Source organism: Lissotriton vulgaris, chromosome 1_1, assembly GCF_964263255.1.
Source record: "Lissotriton vulgaris chromosome 1_1, aLisVul1.2, whole genome shotgun sequence".
Lineage (NCBI taxonomy): Eukaryota > Metazoa > Chordata > Amphibia > Caudata > Salamandridae > Lissotriton > Lissotriton vulgaris.
Genome location: NC_141685.1, coordinates 656,847,046 through 656,866,030, shown reverse-complemented (window position 1 = coordinate 656,866,030; position 18,985 = coordinate 656,847,046). Strand labels below are relative to the sequence as shown.

Genomic DNA, 18,985 nt, shown 5'->3' with positions numbered 1-18,985 from the left:
TCTGACTATGCATTCTCTTTCACTTCAAACAAAACTACGGAAAGCATTTGAGAGCCCGTACACAAGCTAAGGTTTCCTTCTCAATAACAAAAAACTTGCTCTCTGAAGGAGATAGGGCTCTGGACGCATATGCATCAATTTGGGAGAGGACATCCCCTAAACCCTTGTTGCTTGCGTCAACAGTGACTACGCATTTACTGTTCACAGCAAAGGGGCACAGAAAAGGAGCATGAATTATAGCTTAATTGATATCTTTAAATTCATTCTTGCTTAAATGAGACCATACAAATCTACATTGCTTTTAAGTAACTGTCCAATGTTGTAAACTTTACTAGAAAAACCTTCAACAAATTTGCCGTAAAATTCCACCATGCCAAGGAAGGATCTCACCTCATCTTTACTGGAGGGTGGAGGGGCATTTTTGATTGCATCCACTAACTGAGGTTTAGTAGCAACACCTTCTGCGCACAAAACATGACTGAGGTAAGTAACCGATTTCACACAAAATTTACATTTAGAGTGGTCAACAGTCAATCCTTTTTCCGCTAAAGTACTTAATACTTCCTCAAGCACACTCATGTTCAGTTTTATCCTTCCCGAAAATGAGGATATCATCCTGGAAACATCGCGCCTTGAGACGCTTGCCAAAAAGTTGGTGCATAAACCTTTGGTATTAGTTTCTTTTTTCATGTTAAGAATAAACTGTTCTTCCTTTTGTGTGTCACTAGAATCATTAACAGAACAATGCATAATTTTCTTTATGATCGTTTCATCATGACTTGAAGCAATCTCATAAACAGTAGGCAGTACAAGAAAATTACTTGATAAGGTAATACTAAATAGAATGTAATCTGTCACTCTTTCCAATATATTAAGTTCAGATATGGACTTTGGCTTTGCGAATAAATGTCTACGGGCCACTTTTAAATTTTCCGTTTTCATATGAATCGTTCTTGTAACCTAATTGTGAACCTGCACTTGGGCTATTTGCCCAACTAGTTGCCTTTTGAATCAGGTCTGTCTGCACAATGGATTTAAATCATAATTGTCATTTTGAATTCGAATACGAGTTTAAGTTTAAATCAGCTCATGTTGAGTAAAACCCATGGTACTTGATTTTCTAGGGTTCGAAACATACAAATTCAGCGCTGCTAACTATAATGGATGTGATCTATGCAGTCACCATCATTGTTTACAACATTTCTTACTTTTTCCCACTGAGGTATGTGCATCCATTGATAAATCGGCATATTCGCAATTGTCTAAAGCAGCTTGAAAACTTTGACATACATTACATAATTGATATTTGTCCCTTAGGAAGCTATTCGAAACAAGTACGTCTGTTCTTTATGAAAATTATCCTATCTAGTGACGTAAAAAGAACGCATTAAGAATAAATTTGGTACGCGCTTATTTATAGCCTAATAAATATAGAGGTTTGTAGTTGGCTGGTACCAACTGTGATGTCTCCCAGGGTATTTCATTATGTTGTTTGCGAACCAAAACATCAGGAAATGTCCTCCCTGATGTTTTTATAGCAAGCTTATCTGCTTTTTGACATGAATGAAATTGTAATACATTGATATTTTGTTCCTTGACCCTCTCCTTTTTCTTTGTTTAAACTGAAAATGTAATGCATATGTTTTTGAATTAGCAGGTCTAAAATTGTCATAAATGTAGTTGTGGATAGGAACATATTCGGTTTCCTGTGGCTTATGTATTTTGCCACCGCTTGTGTCCAAACAAAGGATATAAATGAACCCATAAAGTTGATTATTGTATTTTAAATGTATAGTTTTGTATTATTGTATATATCCTGTACATATGACGTCCGTAAGAACGAAACGCATTGACTACCTCGTGTCTTTAAAATAAAAAGAATAAAGAAGTTATATCATGACCTGCTCCTTCTGTTTCTGAAAATGTGTTTCTTTATGACTAAATGGAGTGCCGGATCACTATTTGTTAAGTTATGGTCTGACAGTACTCATATCTTGTAAATTTTAAAATAATCCGGAGTGGTTGCCCAGAAGACGAAGAAGTGGATTCCTGAACAGCAGTTGTGCTTGTTATAAAATTAACGCTGTGATAGAATTTGCGGAAATACAAGCACGTAACTAGAAATAGTTTTACAGCATAAGTGTACATTCAATATGGCCGTAAAGTGATTAGTAAACGTTGCGCCCATGCTGGATACGCGTTATTAATCTTGAAGCAAGGACGCAATGACAGATTTGAGGAGAATTGGAGTTCCAAGATGGTGGCACCTATGCAGAACATTGCACATGTAAGCGATACGTGTAATTGACGCTCGGCGATATGATGTCACTCTCAGGAATTCAGAGCGAGGAGAAGAATGAAGGCACTGAAAGTTCTGCGGACAGCGATCCTCTGCGTGCCTCAGGGGATGTGTCTTTCAAATTTGAAACAGTTGCTCCCCTTTTATTTTTTGTATTGGCAAAGGTCGAAAACAGTAAAAATTAAAGATCCAAGGCTCAGTAAATGGTACAAAAGACAGAAAAGGCCAGAGCAAGGAAGGGTAAAGTGGTGCAAAATATCCTAGCTACCCGATTTGAGCCATAGTAAATCTTGCCATAAGAAATAATTAAATTAAATGAAAAGTCTCTCAACGAGGTAAACAGTACCTTAATGATGTCCTGGATATGTAGTGATTACCAGGGAAGAATGAAGATCAGGCGGAGTCCAACGAAATTTGAAGAAAAAATACTTTACATAGTAGAAATGGGTTTGTTTCCTTCCTAGTGTTCCAACTAAGATCATCGCCAAATTGAAAAGTACGCCTTCAGATGAAAATTAAGTAAGCAAGTTGTTTATTAGTTGGAACACAGGCGCAAGGCAGGACGCAGTCTGCACAAGTCGTCTTCCAGCGTTCCCTGAGCCCCTGCAAATAATGTGGAACTTTGCAAGAAGGTGTTCGTGGAAGTCAGAAGACTTGGAAGCACAAGTTACTACTTGTGTAACAATATATCTGTAAGAGACATTAGTTAGTGATAGATTACTTACCTTAGAATATCCCCAGGCGTCAGACTGGATCCGGAAAGTTTTGCTTAGAAGTACCCTTGCGCGTCAGTAGGTGGCATCCTGTGGCTCCGCTTCAGTCACTGACGAGATGAAGTCATGAGAGTACTTAGGCACCAGCAATGCGGACGGACGTCAGTTCTGTACACTACTTTCCACGCCAGGAACGCAGAGCCATGCAAGATACTGACCATTGGTGCATAAAACTAGGGCCCTAAAAGTGGATAACCTTAACCCTAGTAACCAGTTCGCAGAACGGGGAGGAAGGGCAGGCGGTAAGGAATCTATCACTAACTAATGCCTCTTACAGATATATCGTTACACAAGCAGTAACTTGTGCATCTGAAAGAGACACGTTAGTGATAGATTCCTTACCTTAGAATAGATACCCCAGCAATACCAACCCCAGTGGTGGGTCTACAAACAGGATTACACCAGAAAGTCACGGAGAACAGAACGGCCAAAGAAGCCGTCTCTCTGGACTTGACTTTCAAGGCAGTAGTGCTTTGTAAACGTGTACAGCGAGGCCCACGTAGCTGCCTGAAAAATGCCCTGCAAGGGAACACCGCGTCCCAAGGCAGTAGTGGCTGCAGTTGCCCTGGTCGAATGGGCACGCAACCCCACAGGAGGCACCTTCTTGGCCAAGGAGTAGCATGCTTTGATGCACAGATCAGGCGGAGTCCAACGAAATTTGAAGAAAAAATACTTTACATAGTAGAAATGGGTTTGTTTCCTTCCTAGTGTTCCAACTAAGATCATCGCCAAATTGAAAAGTACGCCTTCAGATGAAAATTAAGTAAGCAAGTTGTTTATTAGTTGGAACACAGGCGCAAGGCAGGACGGACCGGGAAATTGTCCGTTTGTGCACAGCCCGACCTTTTTTGGCACCCACTTAGACAACAAAGAGCTGATCATCCACCCAGAACTGTTGTGTACGCTGCAGATAGAAAACAAATGCAATAACAACAATTGATGGACAGAATGCAGAACAATGTCATTCATTCACCCCAGTACAAAGATCTGGGCCTAAATCCATCGTTTTTTTGCACTCCACACCACCCCAGTTCAGACATGCCCATATGCAAATCAGCCTTGACCCTGTGCCTCATGGGAACAGTCCAGCCCTTACTGCCAAGCCATGTCTTTCCTGGACCGGAATCAAGCATCCTAGGACCGGTTTCTGGCTATCAGCCGTCTTCAGCCAGGATAGCTTGACTCCAGTAGTGTGGAGAGCATGGGACTCACGTCTGAGCATACCCATCCCACTCGGGGTGACAAATGCAAAATCAACAATTGATGGACAGAATGCAGAACAATGTCATACATTCACCCCAGCACAGAGATCTGAGCATAAATCCATATTTTTTGCACTCCACACCACACCAGTTCAAACATGGCCATATGCAAATCAGTCTTGACCCTGTGCCTCATGGGAACAGTCCAGCCTGAACTACTAAGCCATGTCTTTACTGGACCAGAATCAAGCATTGATTCTGGTCCAGGAACCACTGACGGGAAAGTTTCCCCACCATCAACAACTGTCCAGAATATTGAGGAGCCCCAGGAATTTAATAAGGGTCACACCTCACCTCGGCATGTGAGCCACACTTCCAAAATACCCCCTAACTTCACGCAAACAGGTTTAATCACCTATTACTTTCAAGCCTCACATGCGGTGTCTGGAAACTCAAACTCTTCAAGCACTCAAAGTAACGCAGGCAGAAAAAAATGCAGGATTGTTAAACAATAGTTTGAGCAATTCTTCAGCACTGACCGGCCATGAATCCCCAATTGGGCAACGCATGGCCGGATCCTGTCCAAGTCTGAGTGGGTACTTCGACTGTATCAGCCACCTTCTCCAGCAGCCCCTCTACACCTGCATCAAATCCAACACCCAGAACTTTCAGGTTAAGAAAAAAGACCAAGACAAACAACACCTAACGGAAGAGTGACTTACCTTCGGTAACAATATATCTGGTAGAAACACAGACTAGCCGCAGATTCCTTACATTATAATATCTTTCCAGGCGTCAGACTGGATCCAGAAAATCTTTTCCCCGAGCAATACCTCTGCACGCCGGAAGGCAGCGTCGCCCGGCTCCGTCCTAACATCGTCCACGGAAGTGACGTCAATGGAGCCATATAAGCCCCTCCAGGCGTGCTGACATCAGTTTTCTATAGGAAACGTCTACGCGCCACAACACGGAGCCATAACAAGAACTGCTATAGCATAGGAACAGTGTGTGAAAAAAGATAAAAACAAAATCGTTGAAACAACAACGATAAGTAACATAAAAATGAGAGTCAAATCATGTAGAATGATAAATAATAGTAAATTGAGAAGCACCCAGTACCATGAAGCAAATGAAGGGAGTCCACAGAGCACTTGCTGCAAGCAAGGGCATACATGCCATGCCGTGCCCCATCTGAAAGGGGTACTGGCTGCGGCACGAAATATATGACAAGCCAGTCCCAGCTCGTCACCACAGTAGGTAGTGTAAAAGAAACACTACATTGAAGCAACAGGTTGCAAGACATGTGACTAGAAGTGAGGCACCGGAGAAAGTAGTCTGGGTGACCTAAGCACTGATGAAAACTGCAGGACAGGTGTTTGTGGGACAGAAGAAGCCAATTCAGATAGAGGGAATCTGTGAAAGTAGTCATGCAACATGTGCTGTAAGTTGTTTAGGAGAGATAGAGGCATTTATGCAGTAGGGTTTGTCACTGTAGCTGAAGTAGCAGTCTCAGGGTAATCATCACCCTCTTGATCCGCATCTTGATATTTAATGAAAAGCTCTGAAGGGCTCCTGGAAGTACGAAATCTATTGTCCTCATCACATTCTTTCTCATCAGCCCCATAATCCAACAATTGCTCAGGAAAAGCAAGAGGAACCTTATTTGGGGAGGTGTGAACAGGTGAGAGGACCTCCAAAAAAGATTTGCGTCTTTAAAGCAAGGAAGGGTCTGCTGTAGACTGTGGTAAATTCGTAGATGGGATCATAGAAGACTTTGAGGATGCTGTGGCCGTAGACGAAGACCATACCTAGAAGTCAGTGCATGAACATAGTTGCAGCGTCGACAAGGTAGCCGTCAGCGAGGCGGCCGTAGATGAGGCAGCTATCGATGAGGCGGTCGTAGATGAGGCTGCCGTCGATGAGGCAATTGTTGATGAGGCCAACATCGACTATGCTTTCTTTATCTTCGTTGGTGAAGGGGCATCGACAGCAGTCTTCAACTTCTTTGTCGATGACGAGGAAAAAGAAGTGATTGATGTGGTTGGTCTCATGGAGACAGACACCAGCGTTGACGGCAAGGATGCCGACGACAGTCTCATCGGAGACTTTGGAGGCGTAAATCTTTCTCAGGAATGGTTTTTGAAGCCTGAGATTTTACAGTGTTTCTCGGCGGTGTAGATGGTAGAGTCTTACCCTTAAGAGTTGGAGGAGCCTTTTTTGAGGAGGAAGGCAACTCAGCAATTTTTGAGGTGTGCTGCTTTTTCAACACCATAGCTCTAGGAGAAGACAACTCTGTGTCGTTAGCCCTCTTCCTAGAGGAAGCAGTCTTGACAGAGGAAGTACTTTCAATATCAGATAAGGGGTTGTCCTGGTGTTTAATCTTCTGTAGCCACAGAAGAAGATGTCCCTCTCTGTCTCCGAAAGTCTTTTGAGGGAATCTGCAGATCTTTCAGTCTCTCACCTGGTGGTCTGGATACAGGCAGCAAATGCATTTTTTTGGGGGGGTCTTCAGAAAATAGCTGCCCGCAAGACTCACAAGGTCTAAAGAGAGATTTCTTTGAAGAAGACATCATAAAAGAATAAATTCTGAAGAAACCTGATATAGTACTGAGCAGAGCTCAGGCAGACTCCCTCCACACGACGTGCCCTACGCTATTTAACATCTATATGGAACCCCTGGCACACATTGTAGAGGATTTTGGGGTGGGCATTGTCAGCTACGCTGACGACACCCAGTTGGTGTTCAAGCTGACCCCGGATCGAAGAGAACTTGCCACCAATTTCTCTAACTGTATGTCGGCGGTAGCAACCTGGATGAACAACAACTGTCTCCGTCTGAATGGAGATAAGACAGAGGTTCTGGTGGTGGGGAGAGATGTCTCTGCATGGTCTCATGCATGGTGGCCCAGTGAACTGGGCAAGCTGCCTACTCCCGTAGAGACGGTTAGAAATCTAGGCGTTATGCTGGATTCCGACCTCTCCGGTAAGACCCAAGTCAATAAAATAACGGGAAAATGCTTTGTCATATTAAAAGTTCTTCGTAAGGTACTTGACCTCCTTCCCACTGAAGCCAGGAAAACCATAGTCCATGCTCTGATAACATCTCATCTGGACTATGGAAATGCCCTCCTGATAGGTCTCAGCCAGAAGGGCCTTCACCAACTACAATGTGTACAGAACACAGCAGCCCGACTGGTGCTCGGTCTCCCAAGAAAAACATCTACTAGAGCTGCCTTATCCAAACTCCATTGGCTCCCTATTAAAGAGAGGATTAAATTTAAGACCCTTTGCTATGCCCACCGTATCGCTCAGAACAGAGGCCCCGACTACCTGAAAAGTCTTCGCACCATACACCGCCCGATTAGAAATTTAAGATCATCAGGTATGATGTTATTTAAACTTCCCCGAATCACAAGAACTAAAATGGGAGGCAAATCTTTCCGTTACCTGGCCACAAAGTATTGGAATGCACTTCCGCTCCACCTGCGGATGGAAACTTCCAAAATGAGATTTAGGGCAAAATTAAAAACTCATCTGTTCCCTAGCAAGTAATTCTTCTGCTGAGCTCCATGGCACTACCCCTCTGGATTTGTATTGTATTAGCAGTTAGCGCGGGGACACACAGTTTTGTGCAGCCAGGCGCTTTATAAATGTTTTATTATTATTATTATTAAATCTGACGTCCCGTGCTCTCCATGCCACTGGAATCAAGCTATCCTGGCTAATGAGGGCTGAAAGCCCAAAACCGGTACTAGGATGCTGGTTTCCAGTCCAGGGTGGACCTTGCTAGGCAGTTCAGGCTGAACTGTTCCCATTGGGCACAGGGTCAAGACTGATTTGCATATGGCTGGGTTCAAACTGGAATGGCATGGTGAGCAAAAAAACGAAGGATTTAGGCCCAGATCTCTGTACTGGGGTGAATGTATGACATTGTTCTGCATTCTGTCCATCAACTTTTGTTTTTGTAGAAAATCTGAGAGCCTGAGCCTCTGCGGAGAAGGTTATAGAGGGTGCTGTCGCCTGATCGGCTGTAGTTTGAACTATATATAATGACTTGGACAAGTCATGAAAGTGAAAAAAAAAATTCCTTTTAACTTAAAGTAATTTTCCTGTTTCTATTTTACATATGATATAGTGATGCTATGCATATATATTGCAATTTTTATGTACCGTGGGACTCCTACTCAGACGACGGGGAATGATTCAAGCATGTGAATATATGAAAGATACCCCAATACTGGAGAACTTCATCAACTTGAAAGGGACCAGGGTGAGGCCATCCATTCAAATTTAAGTGTAACGGGATACTTGAGGAAGAGAAGCATTTTTATCCATAACCCCTCTGTAGACAGTTAGGCATCATCCCATTGGAGGGGGAGCTGGTCCCAGGACCAGTTTGGTTTAGCTACAGAAGGGACTGCTATTTTCCCTAAAAACATCACTGTCTGTCACACAGGTTCCTTTCAGGAGCAGAAAGAGTCTGAAATGTTGAATTTGCAGAGAATAGTGCACTGTGAGGTGTTTTGCAGTGAGGAAAACAGGATGTACTGCATAAGAGGGAAGGGTTGCCCCCGTATCTTTTCTTCTCATTGGTTAGGGAGTGTTCAGGAGTCAATCCACCCCCCCACCCACTGGATATTTAAACCTACAAAAGTAGCACCTCACTCACAGTTGATTAGAACACTTTCTGGGCCAGCGAAAGAAGGGAAGAGTACTGGACCTGCTGTTTGAGACCTGTCTCAGGACCTAGAGGGCTGAACCTCCACCCACCTGTACCCAGGACTACAAGAGAACTCCAGGTCAGGTGACTGACCTCCAGTGTGTCCAGAAGAACATAAGCTGCAAGAAGCCTTTTTCCTTAAGTGCCAAGCTTACCAGTAGAAACTGGAACTGGACCCTACTGATGGCATCTACTGGAGTGAATCCTGGCCCCTAAGTGCTGAGCCTGAATTTCTAGGAACGTTAGAAGTCACCAAGAGGAGCTGCTCCAGAAACTCTGAAAAGTTAGGACTAAGAAAATGGTTGGACTTTCAAGCCCGCCAGATCCTCAGTGGGACCTAGAAGCAAAGGTTGCCAATTTTGAGAGGAATGTGACAGATGCAGCTCCCGGCATCCCTTGCTGGAAGATTTTAGGCTCCATAAAAAAAGACTAAATTCAAAGGTAGAAATCATGATTGGACGAAGGTGTGAAAAGTATCCACCTGACGGAAGGACTTAGGCAACTGCAAAATTTGAATTTCTCCCACCAAAACCAACAGCTTTAGCCGGACCTAGTTCAATGGCTATCTTGCTTCTACAGGACTTTAGCAGATATAGCCAGATACTTTGCCTCACTGAAGAATTTTGACTTCCCCTCTAGAGACTCAATCACAAGGTAAAATGTTTGACCAAGACAACCCCACTTGTGGTTTCCAAACCATGGTCCGTTGCGGTCAACTTAAATTGTGCCTGGGTTCCAATCAACCTCTAACAGTGATTACTGATTGGTGTTTTACTTTTTCTTTGTGCTTTTTTGCCTAGTTTCTTTAAAAATTCATACCTCTGGTTCCTCTTATTAGCTTTTTGATGTTTTTGTATCATTTTACTTATTACATTTTTCTAAATTGGCTGTGGGATTTTAATTGTGTTGCATTTTAACTTCCCAACTATTTTGCTTCTGCTGAATACTTAACATATGTTACTAAGCTAAGCCTGCCTGCTCTGTGCAATAGCTACCGGGGATTGAGCCCAAGTTTAAATGATTGAAACTGCGTTTAACTTTAGTGGTCTTATTCCTTGTGGTAGACTCACATGCAACAAAGTTAATAACCCACATTCTTACGTGTTCATACAGAGACATAATATGCAAGGAAATTTGCAATAGGCAAATCTACATATACATGGCACGCCTGTTTAATGATAGATATTACACAATTACATCTGATGACAATTGCTTGTTATCAGAATTATACCTTACCAAACATTCAGGAAATGTAACTGCCTACAGAGAATATTTTTAAACAACATTAAAAATCCACTTCGAAATTGTGGCTTCTTTTTAGGAGTACTGAAAATCTTCAAAGCAGTTTTTGTCAATGAAAAAAACAATAGATCACAATAATGTTGGAGACGAGTGCTTTGGGTGTTGAGGTTGTAGCACCAAGCACAAGAACACACTTGAATCCACTACCAAAGTAGAGCCTTGAGTGTTAATCTTGCGGTTACTGTAGCTATTGTTTTCCATACCTTGGTTTGTGACTACCACAAAAAAAACATTTTAAGCTAAGGAGCAGTGTAGACCCTTATTAAATGACGGTATAGCCTCCTTCACATTTAGAATTATATGTATTTCTGTGGATTGTCTTTTACGCTGAGATTTTGCTCATACTTATCTATACTATGATTGTTTGTTCGCCAGAGACTGCATCCCTCAAGCCCAACCATTGTCATAAGATTGTGATTATTTCTTATGAACGTTTTTATTTTGGTCTCCTCAATTTAAATGACATAAATTAAAGTAACTGCTGTTTATAAATAAATACATTGATGGAAGCTCTCAGTAAATTAAAAATCCAAATCTCAAATATAAAATACAGAGTGCAGTATGCAGGGCTTTCATGTGAAATCCTGAAAAAGGCAAATAAATAAACATATCCATGTCCCCCGGTGAACAGAAGAGACAATTGTTCAGTAAGGTAGTGGGATCTAGGTAAAATAAAAAATGGTTTAACAGAAATTACAAGGCGAAATAGTGCAAGTAACAGAAAACTTCATATATGAACAGTAAACTCTCTGCCTAACCATTTTGGTTTTTCATATCCTTTGCGTCACATTGGTCGGATATACGTTCACTTGACACAGCAGAAAGTGACGTAACCTTTCTTTTTAAATCTGAGACTGAGCTATTAACATCCTAGTTGCTATCCTACCAGTTAAAGGCTGTATGTTTCTGTGATTTACACTTGAAATAACACTAAAATCTTATAAGTGGAAGACAGAAAATGGGGCCAGGGCTTCAACTGCTCTGCCTCGCATGAATAACGAAAAAACCCATTCCATACTCCACTTTAAAAAAGGGGTCAAGACCCTGGGGTACCAGCAACATCTCGGAGTCTGACCTTCTGGAATACCTCCTAACCGTCTCCACCAATTCACCTCGGTCCTTCCCACCCAGTCCCTTGCCAATAACCTTTGCTCCGAGCTCTACTACTCTGACCACTTACTGCATTGCAACTTAGTTACTGATTTATAAAATCTCATATACAAATGCATACATTCATGATGTTTAAAGTTTAGTATTATCATACATTACCTTGCTAAGAATTATTTCTGGTGCTAGGTATTCTGGTGTGCCACACAACGTCCATGTTCTACCTTTTACTCTTTTGGCAAACCCAAAATCTGTGACCTAATGTTAAGGTGAGAAAACACATCAGAGAGGACTCAACACTGCTGAGGGAGACAATACTGATAAGTGAATTGATACAAAAGCACTCATTTTGGTATTTCTATGGCTCACGTTAGAAGCTCAGTGTTTGGGTCGGTATGGAAAAAGGTTAATATTGAAGATTATGGGGATAACACTTGTATCTGCACACAATAAATACAACATAACGGATAGCAGAATGTGGAATTCATACACAATGGTATTGATTGAAACTAAAATATGCAACTTGTTACCTGTTCTGTGGCACAATATTTGACGCTAATAATGCAAGGAAAGCAGTACGGCTACATTATATTTGAGGAGCTGGCATTTATATATAGCACTAGCTTACCCGTCGCACGTTGCTGCGATCTCAGAAGAAAGGAAATTTAAGGAAACTTGTTATGACAACATTCAATTTACGTTGTGTCATTTTTATTGAAACTTATTCATTTTAATATGGAAAACATTTTAAAGTGTTTTAATTCTGTTTATTTAGTCGAGTGCTTGTGGATACACAGTATTTTTTGTTTTTCCGTCTGGTGCGTACACAAATAAATCATAAGGTTTTCCGACACGTGAGCTGGCCACATACAGTTGTCCATGTGAAAAGCAATGATTCTCCAAACCTACTCCAAACACTTGCAGCGATTGTCCTTGTGCTTTGTGGATGGTCATTGCAAAAGCGAATCGCACTGTAAACGTTCAGTATTGGAAAGATTATGAGGGCCCTGGTGGGACAGGGGGGGCCAATATTTAACAATGTTTTATTTTTTTGCCTGAAACCTTCGCAGGAGTGTACTCAACAACTTCCCAAAGTTTCATGGCGATCAGATGAATGGTGTAGTAATGCATAAAGGACAAACAGACATACTTTCGTTTTTATATATATAGATTATCACGCCCCCACCCCACCGTGTGCTGAACCCTCCCCTTGCAAAAAGTAATACATTTTTATGTCTTTTGAGTAACAGTTATTAGAATGTCTTCCTATATCAATGACAACTGCCATTTTACATGAATGCCCGTTATTGTTGTGCAGTACTTGTATTAATTGCATTAATTCATTAGTTATTAGACTCTGCCTAGAACAATTATCTACAGGATTGTTAGCAGGCCAAAAAAAATAGAGGCCCGTCTCCACTTGAACCCCCAAGGCTATGCACCTAGAGGGCTGTCTGCCCGAGGAGGATTTTGTGTGGTGCTTGTCCAAAGTCAAGGCTGTGCAGCCAACCTCCACAGTGCACAGCCTTTGCTATGCACACTGGGAGGAAGCTGCTGCAAGTAGTTTAGGCACAGAGCCAGACAAAAGACCTGGCTTTCAACAACCTCTTCCTGTGTATGGCCTTTGGTTGTAAACAGTGGCATAAGGGCCTATGGCCAATCCTGGCTGCACATGGGCTTTGCAAATGTGCAACAGGGTTAGCCAACCACAAATGGTTGGGCACAGGGCCTATTTTTTGTATAACCATACCTCTTGTAAAAAAGGCACTATATATTTTGGACACAAAGACAACCCTGCATTATTACAATTCATTGGTTGTGCATTGTTAACATATCACTGTGTCAAATTGATTTGAACATACCTTAGATACTTTACAGCATAAAATAGTCAAGATATTGGCATTAAGTTCATCTTAATTGTTTATTTTGCTATCAATTTGTTATAGACTAGATATGACTACACATAGCCAAGTCCAGCAGTTCCTATAGCCTGACTAAATTAATTGCCTTAACTGAGGGGGGAAAGGGGATATCCACAAAGATTGGTAAGACAATTCTACAAAAGGGTGAGATTTTACGACCATCAACACCTGCTACAAAATATCAGTACCAAACAAGATAAAAATTGTTTTTTGTTACACAACATTCTGTTATGAATGAACAGATTCGTCAAATAATCTTTTCCAATTGGCATCTACTGAATATAAACAATGCATTTTTGACCCTATTAGAGAAACCATTATTTGCACACCGCAAAAACAAGAATTTCAAAGATATTGTAGTTAGGTCACGCATGAGTGACAACACGAAAGAGCCAACACAGAGAAGTGTTGAGGACATGCAACCTTAAGTAGGCAACTACAAATGTGGTTCATGTAAAAGTTGCCCCATGGCCTTGGAAACAAAAGAAATGGAATTCAATGGACAGAGAATAACATCTAAGGACATCACAAATTGTAAGTCCAAAAATATAATATATCTACTAATCTGTCCATGTGCTAAAGGCTATATAGGGGAAACCTCACCTATGCTAAGCGTCAGATTAACTGAACACAGATCGGCCATTAGGACACAAAAAACATCTTCCCCTATGGTTTCGAATTTTCTAACAGAAGGACATACAGATAATGATATTTCTTGGTTCATACTAGAGATCAAAACCAAAGAAGGTACAGACTCTGACAGCATAAGAAAACAAGCATTTGCAATGCAATAGTTATCTCATTTACGTGAGTTTGAGCTATTGACATTGCAAACGACAATGCCTTTTGTTTTAGTTTTTAAAACATAAATAAAAGGCATTGTTATTTACAATGCCAATAGCTTAAACTTGCGTAAATGCAAGACCTATTGCATTGCAAATGCTTGTTAGGACTTGTGCCCTGGACAGGAGGTCAGGAGGGTGATATATCGGCATGACAAAAGAAGAAGGGCGGGGCAACAGAAAAGCAGGGGTGGAGACAGAAGCATGGGTAAAGACTAAGGCAGGGATAGAAACAGATTAGGAGGGGAACAGGCAAAGGTGCAGGGGTGAAAGAGAAGCATGGGTAAAGATACAAAGGCTGGGGAGAAACAGAGTGGCAGTGGTAGAGACAGAAGCACAGGAAAGACAGGAAGGCAAGGGAGAAACAGCAGGTCAAGGGGAGAAACAGAAGGGCAGGGGTACAGCCGGAAAAACAGGTAAAGATAGGAAGGCAGGGGGAGAAACAGAAGGGCAAGGGGAAAAGCAGAAGGGCAAGTGGAGTGAAAGAAGGACAGGGGAGAAATAGGAGCCTTATTAAAGACAGAAAGGCTAAGAAGAAACAGACGGGCAAGGAAAGTGACGATGGGCATTGAGGAGACAGAAGGGTATGGTGAGAGAAGGGTATAGGAAAAACAGAATGATGGGGGGAGAGACAGGTGAGGGGAGAATTATATGGTTGTTGAAAGAAACAGAAAGGAAGGAGGCAGTACAGAAAAAGAGAAGTAAGAAAAGGTCAGGGTATTCCCAGTTTTCATCCCATTTCATGACTCAATTCAGCCTATGTTCATTAACCTTCTCAGTAAAGACATTTGAAGTTTTACGAGTCCATACTGAACAGTCTTGCATTCCCAGTTGGCACCTCCAGACAGTTTGCTCACAAGCTCTATTTAGAATTAGCTCCAGTCTCTTTTGTCTTCTGGTTCTCTGAATTTGGACTGCAGTCTGTTATTGGTTCTTGCATCATTTTGTTCCAGTATGTAGATAAAAAAATATATATATTTTTGCTTACCACCTTTAATGCATCGCTACAGTGAACCTGTCTAAAGACTCTTATCTACAAGTCCTCAAGAGTTCCAGTTCAACCAATTGTCAGAACCTCAGTTTATATATATATATATACTAGAGAGAGGCTTATGTCCACACTCAGTCAGGTAAAGGTAGTTTGGGTACAAGTAATTCACCAGTCACTAGTCAGGAGTTGCATGAACTTAGTAATTGTTATTTGCCGTTACAGGTGAAACCTTCATCTTTGAAGAAGAAGAGGTGCAGACACCAGTGTGGCAGTCTCTCTGTTTTTTCTTCCACTTCCCCTTTCCCCCTCTCCTCTGAGATCAGAGAGATCTGGTTCAGCGGAGTTGGGGAGTTGGGAGACTAGCTTCATACCTTCAGCCGGACGCTCCTACGGAATTCAGGAATTTCAGGTACTAGTCTTGATACCGGATATGCAACGCTGGTAATAAAAAAGAGTTGAGCGCACATGCCCGTATCCACTTCCACTATCTATCTGTGTCAGTGTGTTCATTATCTATGCATGATACTGCCTCTGGGCCGTACTACATTACATTGTGCTGTGGGCAGCGTATGCAACCATGTTACCTCTGGTAGTGGAGAAAACTTTGGTTATGTAACTTTTAGGTGTATGGCTATCACAGGTGGAAAGCTACTTTACAAAGTCTGAATATTGATGAAGATGATGGTTGCGTGTTGTGTGTAGTGAAAGATATGTGTACAGTGCAATAAGTTTAGAAAACAGCTCTCTAAGCAGAAGAGGTGTGTCTCATCAAATACAGTACAGAGATTGACTAAAATGGGTGGCGTTTTCCAACTGTTACAATGGGAAATGTTTTTTTTATGGTCACATGGCAAACACGCACCCAGCGTGCAAGGAGACCGGCCCAACGTGATTTTGAGAAAATAGCTTTACTATAATGTAAGTTTATTACATTTAGAAATATATAAATGTTTAAAATATTTTTCATTATTGCTTGCTCTCATATACAGTTTAAAGTTATTTAGATATAGTTTTGAGACGAAAAAAATGAGGGAATGGCGTACGCGGCGTGACACCGTACGTCTATGACGCAACATAGGGCGTGGCAGCTTGCACTCGTCGCATACGCAACGCTCAGCGGGCGCTACCCCATGCGTATATGACGGAACACGCGGCTTGGTAGTGCTAACCCGTCGCATACTAAAGTAGCAGCTAGCACAACCTCATATGTGTATGTTGCTACACGGGACGCTGTGCCACAAACCCGTCAGATACAAAATGCACATCATTTAAATATAGTGGATAGGATTCGCGTGCTGATCGAGCTTGGTAGACTACCGGTACGGGACTGTATTTTTTTGGGAAGATCTAAAACATTACATATTTTTAAAGTAAAAAAAAGGATTATAGAGTTGCAAAATATTAAAAATAATTCGAAAATATAGGTTTTATAAATATTAAGATATGAAATTAACATTTAAAAAACCTTTGAAATTCTTTGAGATGACATGAGTGATGTCACTGACCATGTCATGAGTGATGTAATATGTGATATCAGCAGTGCATTGCGGGCGCTTAAGTTATAGTTAGCTCAACTAACTATAACTGGCGAATTTCTCTGGTTTTATATGAGTCAAATGTTCAACTAACTATAACGTCTGTAAAACCTATGTTTTTTCAGTGAATATATATATATATATATATATATATATATATATATGGATGCTCCCTGACCCACTGGAAGTCGAGGCACTCACGGGTCGGTGCGGTAGTGGGTGCCCGCAACAACACGTCGCTCTGAGGGGGATTCTCTGAAGCTGAGCGATAGATAGATAGATAGATAGATAGATAGATAGATAGATAGATAGATAGATAGATAGATAGATAGATAGATAGATAGATGACGCTCAAAGTCCTTTCCCTCAAAAAGGAACAACAGCACTCCGGGGTGGTGAAAATCATAGCGGTCTTTTAATGAAAAATCAACAAACGCCTTTCGGCGTCAGCCTTCATCAGTGTCAATGACACTAAGCACATGACTCAATTTTAAAGCTCCTTCATGGTCACAGACATAAGCAAATGACTAAACCAAAGTCAAATGTATACGCCATCTTGTAACGGATAGAGTGTGATGCATAACATATGTATCTGCACCCCATGCAAGAAACTAATACCGTACATCGGTGAAAAAAACAAGAGGTATGGGCATAAAATGATAATTATACAAAATATATGATATAACAACATCTAGCCGTTGATCGGCATAAGTCCTTTGACAATCAGTCTGTCCCTGTAGGAGTAAAGCATGGATCAGCGAGACAATCATTAAGAGCAAATACACAAATATACATATATAAAGATATGATGAATGGCCATCCTAACTCTGATATTTCTACATCCTGTGTACCCAGGAGCCAACAGAATGTGAGGACCATTACATACCACATCATAACCATGACGGGGTTAATCAATATGCCCCTACAACCATCTCATCCATATAAGAGAAATAGAGTGAAGGGAAGGAAAAAAAAAGAAGGAAGAGAAAGAGGAGGGAATTTAGGGGGGGGGGAAGGGGAGAGAAAGAAAAAAAGGGGGGATAGAAAAACAATGGAAGAGATGGAAATAATAATTCAATATATATATATATACACAATTATTAAAAAGGTGAATAAACTGTGTGCGGTCATAACAAAAATTCATCATCACAAAACATTCTAATTCATATACCAAGGTCGTCTTACAGATTTGTCCTAAATACTAAACATGAGCACCAACAGCCATACTGCTATTTCCCCTGAGTAAATTATTTCCCTAAGTGGACGGCCATCTCCTCTCCACTGTTGAGACCTCCTGGATGTTTAGTAGCTAAATCAATAATATACCTCGATTCCAGTCGTCTGAGTCGTCTCAACTTATCTCCGCCCCTGATGTTACTAGGTATACAGTCCAGCCCAAAGTATTGCAGTTTGCTGCGATCTTTATTGTGATACTCCAAAAAATGGCGGGCTACTGGGTAGGAAGGATCAACCTTATCAATGGCCCTAAGATGTTCTAACACCCTCAATTTTAGTTGATTGATGTAGCGAAGGCCACAAGGGCACACCAAACAATACACTGCGTAAACAGTACTGCAAATCAAAAATGTCTGGATTACCATGGATCTACCTGTCACCTGATTTTCATACCGGAGGACTCTCTTACTGGCTGCGCAGGCTTTGCAGCGGGCACATGGGTAAAACCCACTCATGTCCTTAAGTGTATTAGGCCCGACAGTAGGTTTATTGAAATGGATACGTACCAACATATCCGCTAGTGATCTACTTTTACTGAAGGTCACCAGAGGTTGTGGGGGTAAAACCTCTTTCAGCATACTGTCTGTGTGCAAGATGTGCCAGTTCTCACGCATCATGGCCTTAAGGTGATTGGCTCCAGAGGAATAGGATGTGATCATCCTGAATTTACTCTTTTCTGTAGTAGTATTCATAGTTGGCTGTTCCTTCTCTTTCTTTTTGAGCAATTCAGCCCTTGGAATTTTCCTGACTCTCCTAAGTGTGTTCTGCAATAGGGTATCATCGTATCCTCCGAGTCGGAAGCGTGCCAGGCACTCAAGGGCTGCCCTCTCAAACTCCCGTTCTTGTGTGCTGTTTCTACGGAGTCTGAGGAGTTCCCCATACGGGATACTCCTGATAAGTTTGGGTGGGTGACTGCTCTTTGCAAATAGAATTGAGTTCCCTGCCATTTCTTTTCTATATAAAGAGGTATGTACCTGACCCTCATCAATATACACCCTCAGGTCCAAGTAGTCGACTGCCACTTGGCTAATTGTTCCTGAAAGATGCAGATTGTAG

The 18,985-nt window shown here is 41.6% G+C and overlaps 1 protein-coding gene across 3 annotated transcripts in view; it reads right to left on the bottom strand.

Moving 5' to 3' along the window:
* Nucleotides 1-18,985, bottom strand: part of PRKACB (protein kinase cAMP-activated catalytic subunit beta) — a 229,443-nt gene that overhangs the window by 38,947 nt on the left and 171,511 nt on the right. For all 3 annotated transcript variants that reach the window (XM_086954285.1, XM_086954284.1, XM_086954287.1), the window contains exon 7: nt 11,566-11,661. In XM_086954285.1, the coding sequence (XP_086810411.1) occupies nt 11,566-11,661 (96 nt within the window). The remainder of the gene's footprint in view (nt 1-11,565; nt 11,662-18,985) is intronic.